General features: G+C 38.7%; 1 protein-coding gene across 1 annotated transcript; it reads right to left on the bottom strand.

The window, feature by feature from the left end:
• Positions 1-118: 118 nt before the first annotated feature.
• On the bottom strand, positions 119-6,620 carry PP2D1 (protein phosphatase 2C like domain containing 1). Its single transcript, XM_090046578.1, has 2 exons — positions 5,597-6,620; positions 119-1,097 (listed from the first exon to the last, which is right to left on the bottom strand). The coding sequence occupies exons 1-2, from the start codon at positions 6,618-6,620 to the stop codon at positions 130-132; spliced, it is 1,992 nt and encodes a 663-aa protein (XP_089902704.1). The 3' UTR covers positions 119-129.
• Between the last annotated feature and the right edge of the window lie 903 nt (positions 6,621-7,523).

Here is a 7,523-nt window from a genome sequence, read left to right as displayed (position 1 = left end):
CATTGTAGCTAGTGCATTCACACAGTTGTATATGAGATGTAGGGATGTTTATGATTAACTTTACATGACATTTGCCAAATTCAGGCTTATTATACACACTGTGCTACTCTACTAAGCATGTGGTATATGTTATATGCTAATATAATTGGGTATCTTGTCACATCCATTCAGAAGTACAACTAAAATAGTAATGTTTTCTCTAGAACCTGCTGCTAGTGCAGTTTTTACCAATTGTTTGCTAATATAATTTGCTGCATTCTCATAGAAGGTGTTATTTCTTCCTCGTCTTGCCGTTTGTGAATGTGATTCACGATTGTTAGACGCACCTACTTCTGTATCATCTTCCAGCTTTTCCGCTACTTCACAGTGTTCTTGAGTGACAGAGCCTAGCTGGATTATTTCTGTGTTTTGTGAACATGGTCTGTGATTAGAGAGACATGCTTCTGTATCACCTTGTTTTGTATGGTCGTCATCTAGTTCTTCCTCTCTTTCCAAACTGTCTCTGAAACCTGACTGCAGTTTGTCGTCTTTTTGCAAATATCTTATGTTGTTAGACAAGTGCAAACTTGCATCATTTTGTTTTGGACTGTCTTCAGATTGATCCAGAAAAACATTTTTATTAAAGTATAGTAAGTTGACTTCTTCCATTAGGTCATTAATGCCTTTTGAATCATTCAGGTCATCCGCAGAGGGAACCATTGAGTCCTGCTGTTTACACACAGGAAACTCTAGCTCAGCATGTTTGTACATTTCCAAATAATAGGTGAACATTGTTAATGTTAATTTAACCACTTCACTTTTATCCAAAACTTCCCAAAGCCCACTAGAAGCTAAAATGAGGAATTGACATGAATTATCTAGAGGGATAGAGGTCATATGAGGTACAGGAATAACGGATTTTTTCAACTTTGGGTCTCCATGATGTCCAAGGCCACGAGTAGCTCTGATGAGTCCTTCTACTAGTCCTTTGGGTTCATTTGAACTGATGTTCCCACCACTTTGAAGTATACGTGTTCTCTCAGTTAAATTTGAAGTGCTGTGCTCTTTGGTAAGGCGGTAGCCTTTTCCATGTTTGCATAAGACTGCATGTACATCACCTAAAATTAAAATAACGTTGCATTTCATGATTGAACAGAAATTTGTAATAAACGGCATTGCTGATAGGTCAGTCACAGTAATGAGTTATTTATTTGGTGACGTGAATCTGGACTAGACATTCTGGGGTCCCTCCTATTGTGTGCAAGTCATGTTATGCATGTAATTTTTTATCTAGTTACTAATCTCCATTTTAAAACTTTTGTTTTTGCATATTTTCCATTGTGGTAGACTGTTTCAAAACCTCACCAGCCTGGTTAAAAACCTGTTCTTGGACTGATACTTTGTGTTGTCCTTTTTACATAGCTTTTGTATAGCTTATGTTATAATGTAACTGACATGTATCCTTAAGCTGTCTACTAGGAATGGTCTCAAGTTAGCTTTGGAAGATATGCATACTTTCTAAATAAACCTGGCTTTAAAAGCTATTATGTTTTTAAGTTTGATTTAAATTATAAATATTTTGCCAAGAATATAATATGTTCAAATTACCTGTTGATACTATACCCCAGCTTACAGTTTCAAGGAGAGGTAGTCAAGTATTAATGAATACACTGATTTTTCTAGTGTGGTTATAGAAGGGAATTCAAAGGCAATTGAGAAGGGAGTTGAATTTATAGGAGAGAAAATCTAATTGTGTTAGCATTTATTTAAGTCAGAATATGCTTGTTAGTGAAAAACAAAGACTTTACATTGGAGGAAACTCTTAGGCTTTAAAAACTGTAGAACACCAACGCAGGAAATGTAAATGATAGCTACAGAAAGTGACTGACTTGATGTTCATTTGTAATTTACTATGGTATTTTAGCACTGTGTACTATGTGTTTTATATACAGACTAGGATAGTATGAATAGATTAATTTAGGCCCCCTCTATACGTTACAGATATTGTGCAATTAACTGGTTAATTGCATAGTTGCCTTGAGACCAGCTACACGTTATCACGTCATAAAATAGTGCTTGTGGTGCTGAGAGAGCTCAGCTGCTGCAGTCTTCCAGCCTTGGCTTTTCCCACCCTTGTGGCTGGAAGATCACAGCTGCTGTGATCTCCCAGCCTCTGGTGTGAAACCTGGAGCTAGGAGAGCCCCTCCTGCCCCAGCTGCAAGAGCTTGCTTATTGCTGGTGCAGGGGGAGCCTGGGATTGGGCTCCCCCTGCACCAGCAATAAGGCACAATGGGATCTAATGTGAATACCTCCTGCCATGGACATGTGGCATGGTAGGAGGTGCAACTGTGTGGATCATGTGTTAGATCCCCTTGTGCCTTTACCTGCCTATGTAGAGGGTCCTTTAGGAACAGTATAGTTCTAGCATTTGCTTTTGTCATGTTCTAGACCAGGGCTGGCCAACTGGCAGCACTACTACCACAAATGATATGAGCTGTCTCTGTGGCACATGACAGATGCAGATCTGCACAGTAGCAGATAGGACAGGGACTAGAAAACAGCATCAGATCAAGCAAGGAACAGAAAGGTGAGCAGCAAATTGCATAAGGGAATGGTATGGTACTGGGGGGATAGTGCAGTACTGCCCCACACTGTTGTGGATATAACAACATTGGTTGTTATGTTGCTTTTTAACTTTTAAAGTAATTTTTAAAATTTTATTTAATAACATGCATGCCTTTGCAAGATCTAAATTTCTTTCTCCTTATGCTGGCATAAGGATTTTCAGCTGCGGAGATCAAGTTGTTGCAATAAAATTATAAAAATCTTTTTAAAAATGTGAATTAGAACAACATAGCTAGAACTGGGTGGTTTTCAGGAAAACAGTAACTTTTGGTGATTTTTATGAAAGGGACAAGAGAAGCCTCTCATCTTAAGACATTCAAGGACCTGCCTATTTTATTAATTCCATTGAAAGGTCCAATAGAATTTCACCCTGGTTGAGGGTTGCCTTGTGTGTCTCTTCCTGGATTAATATCCTGCATTTTTTTGGTATTTGAGTAGACTCAGGTTTCTGGAGATGGAACTGAACTTTATCCTTGTTATTAGATTGCCCCATGGGAATTGGCGTGTGACCTTTACCTTAGCAACTAGAAAACACAGTGGCTAGACTGGGTTGGAAGGTACCTATAAAAGTTTCTGTATAGATCAGACTTGCAAACAGGATCTGGGGAGGTAAAGGATCTGTTGTTCAAGCAATTCTGGCTCTGCAGTATTAACACATCCAAAAGCGAGTGGGATTCAATTCTTCCCATATCAACAGAATTTCAAAGCAGAACTCTAATGCAGATGGAAGGGAGCAACGGAAGTGTTAAGCAGCAATAGTGTTATGAATGCTGTGTTCCCCAAAGCTGGGTGGGCCATTGATGTGGGAAAGTTAAAATGCGTTGCTGGTCCCTTTAGCACCAGTAATGTCAGTTTTGGCTACACACATTTGTGGACATTCAGCTGATCACCCTCTGCCTCAAAAGTCTGTGCACTTCACATGTAGCAAAGCAATGCATAGCCTTCTAGAAACACTAGCACAACGCTTTCAAGTGTTAAGCTCCAGCCATCTACAGTGTGTCAACTTCAGACATGTTCAGTAAATATTTGAGGAAATAAAGATAGTGATGTTAAAGTTTTGTAACTTTAAGGCACCACTCACATTTGAAATGCAACTTAGCATGACATGTTAATGTGAGATCTACCTGTGATGGTATGTTAAATAAGGTTTCACCTCAAATTTTGCATAGGTGGGTTTTATTTTAAAACCACCTTTCTTGTAAGCGATAAAGCTTTTGATGATTTCTTCATATTTGTGGGGATGCATAAGAATATCAGCTTCTGATGGCAAATAAAGAGAAGCTACAGTAGACTGAAGTATTTCTAACATGTCTGCTAATGTAGCACGGTTGTGTGACCTGTGACATCCCTTTAACTGCATTAGACTTTACCTGAGAATTGCATGATAGCTTTGATAGTATCACAAAAAACATCTGTTGGATTTAAGCTTTAAACCGCTGTGAATTTTTCCTGCTACTTCAAATTCAAATCTGTTACTCCACTTTTGTAAGGTGATGCACAAGTTGCCTTTTGGGTGTAAGGATGCATATGACCAGTATGTACGGAGGTGGAGCTTTACCTGAAAGGTGTTGGAATTTGATTTTCCAATGGCTTATTAGGGGGAGTAAAAAGTGAAATATATTTTATAAACTGCAATTATTTGTGGCCTTTTATTCCCAAAAGGATTGCTCCAAATTGGAGCTCTGCTTCATTTAGCTACATTTGATTTGGACAGCACAGTTAATATATATAGTCCAGGCTGAAGCTTGGGTTGTGGGGGAAGAGAGGAGAAGATATGAGCAGGGCATAGAGGTACAGGTAGTGCTGCAGCTAAGGAACACTGTTACCAAAGAACAGAATCTTCCCAAGTTTATTACATTCAGGCCACAGTACAAGGCCCTTATCCAGTAAAAGGAGTGACAGAGGAGTGTCTGCTAGCCAAGAAAATGTTGGAAATGGACTTTTTTTTACCTGTATGTCTACACTGCAGTAAAAGGTGTGACAGCAGTTTGTGCATATACACCCAAGGTATCTTGAATGTGCAAGCATGGGTATTGATAAGGGAAATTACAACAGTACAGAACAAAGTATAGGCCAGCTGCCTGAATATTTTTCAGATTCCCAAATGGGTCTGCAAGCCACACTGAGTTCTGCTACTTAAAAGTATGCTCTTCAAAACTAGCTTAGGTGCATCTGTAAAACTAGTGAGTCTGCAGAGAGAAATTATATTGAATTAAAGTCCCATTTCACTTGTGGCTACAATATAATTTGTAGTCTTAAAACCAGTGCCTTTGCTATAAGGACAGGAACATTAGCAATGCAAAGAGATGATTACATAATGTGGTCTGACAGACCTTTCTCTGACATACGAATACTTGCTTGGTAGAGTGAAAAGATGGATATGCAATCAAAGTAATATATTTAGATGGTTAAAATTATGCAGGAGTGATTCTTACAACATTCTGAAATAATGATTGCATATATTTTTCATGCCAAAGTTATTTTTTGTCTTTATTTTTCTGGGGTCATTCTACCCAGGTATGCAATCTGGTTTGTCACCTATGAAAGCTAGGACACATCTGCAAAGTAAAATGCCTTACCTCTGGTCACACTGGGGTCTTGTTACACAAAGGGATTTTACATGGAGGAAATGGAAAGCCTCCAGGTAAGTTTAATGGGAGGGAGAAGTGGTTAAAGCATATTATTTTCTGTTTGCAATGTATGTGTTTATCCCTATGGCAGTCAGAAGACAAGAATACGAGTAGTGAAAACAGAATCAGAACAAGGTAGAGCTTCAGTTTTAAAAGAAGTGCTTCAGTATGAAAATAATCTCTTAACGTTTCAAAAGTTTGGGGTTAGTCCTACTCAAATGGAAACAATAGAGCAAGAGAAGAAAGGACTATTCAAAGTAGATTTCCTTCATGTAATACTGAGAACATCTGAGGCAACTAGTGGTGGAAGAACAAGGGAGAAAGGAAAAAAAAAAAAAAAAAAACCTCAGTAACTTACATACCAGTATTAGCCACATGTAATATGCCACCACCAATTCTGGATGAATCCATTGAATAGTTGCTGTTGCTGTTTTGGGGCAACTTTGCCTTGTCTTGTTTCTTGATGCAGCCTGGCTTTCCATTGCTGACTCTTTCTAATAAGCAGGTGACAGCTGTACAGCCACTCCAGCGCACTTTGGAAACTTCATTCCTTCCCAGCTGTAAAAGTCTGTCCATTCTCCAGAATGCCTTGGCATATGCTTTGTGAATCCATTCATAGGTGTTTGTGCTGGTAGTGTTGCCAATCTGTGTTTCACCAAAGAAAATGTTCTCCTGTTCCCTATAATTCTCCTTGATTACTGTGGAAAAAGAGTCTAGAATGGTTTGTTCATCTTCATGCACTTTGTAGGAGGAATTGGCTTGAGAAAGTTGGTCAAGAAATAAAAGTGGAAGTTCAGCTGAAACCGTTTCGGCAGCAGGTATGCCATGCCCTCCATCAAGCACACCCAAAAAACATGTATCTGATTTGTTTCCATAGTTATCTACCACAATAAATGTGTCTTCCATATCTGGTCTCCACATAGCGTTTTTATCCTGACAGATTGCTAAAGCTTTTATTAGAGAATTTCTGATTGTAGGATGCCTACAACTGTTGGCAATATTATCAGTATCATAATATGATGTACACTTTGACCTATCTTTAAGTAGTTCAAATGAATAATCAATCTTCTGCTTCTCTCTTTCATTGTATTCAGAAGACTTGAGCAGTCTTCTGATTAGTTTCCATCTCCTAGTTAAAAGTGTTTTTGTGTCTAACTCTGACCTTGGGTGACTAAAACCCAGAATCATGAGGGCTTTGTGCTCTTTTTTATGATGATGAAGATGACTTGGGTATATTGTTTGTTGACATGTTGAACACAGAACTGGAATATCTTCAGAATCTACTTTCCCGGGCACAGTAGTGACCTTGACATGATCTTCCTCGTCTCCATAAAGTTGAAAGTTGGAGGTCTTTGATTTTCTTTGCAACTTTGTTTCCCCTGTCATTCTATAAAATAAATTGACTGTTATTAAGATAATATAAACTTCTAAAACTGGCTAAAACCAAGTAATAGAGACTTCAACTATATTTTCTCAATTTTAGCATGCCCTAAAACCTGAAATATTTATGCTGGATGCATGTTACAAATAAAGCTACCTCCCAGTCCTCTCCCAGCTGAAAACAAAACATATGTTAGAAGAACATTGAAGATGGAAAAGTCAAGTATTGCAAAGTATGGAAACACCAAAACTCATACATACTGGAGAGTGTTTGCAGTGAGCTTAGTTTAGTTTTTTTCAATGTCTTGTTGTTGCCTCATTATTCCACATATGGCCCTATGCCTTATTGTACACTGTTAAACCCTACATATAGAACTTTTTCTGTAATACTCACAATAGGATGTATTTTACTAATACACATTTTTCATAGTAGTAAAGGAGGTAGTACTTCATAGCTGAGGAAGAGGTCCACAGGGGCCTTCATAGAGTCATTGAAAATTAGGGTTGGAGGGGATCTCAGGAGGTTATATAGTCTTACCCCTTGCTCATAGCAGGGCCATCCCCAAATGGATTATCCCAGTCAAGGTTTTGTCCAGCCAGGTCTTAAAAACCACCAAGGATGGAGTGTCCACAACCACTCTGCATAACCTGTTCCACTGCTTTACTACCTTCCTCTTGAGAGTGTTTTTCCTAATACACCACCTCAGCTTCCTTTACTGCAACTTGAGTCTATTGCTTCTTGTTCTGTCATCTGCTGTCACTGAGCACAATCTTCATCCTCTTTGGAAACACCCTTCAAAAAGTTGAAGACTGCTATTAAATCCCTCTTCCTCTTCTCTTTTCCAAACTAAGTAAGTCCAGTTCCCTCAGCCTCTCCTTAGAAGTCAAGTGTCCCAGCCCCCTAACCAT

Source organism: Crocodylus siamensis, chromosome 5 (genome assembly GCF_052110815.1).
Source record: "Crocodylus siamensis isolate JL-2025a chromosome 5, ASM5211081v1, whole genome shotgun sequence".
In the NCBI taxonomy this organism is placed as follows: Eukaryota; Metazoa; Chordata; order Crocodylia; family Crocodylidae; genus Crocodylus; species Crocodylus siamensis.
The sequence above is the reverse complement of the archived record's forward strand: the minus strand, read 5'-3'. Positions and strand labels throughout refer to the sequence as shown.

Bases quoted from the DNA above. Each gene is read 5' to 3' on its own strand.
- PP2D1 (XM_090046578.1), bottom strand. From the start codon at position 6,620: ATGACAGGGGAAACAAAGTTGCAAAGAAAATCAAAGACCTCCAACTTT. The intron at 1,098-5,596 runs GTATGTAAGTTA...TTTTAATTTTAG, and splicing joins ATTACATGTGGCTAATACTG to GTGATGTACATGCAGTCTTA.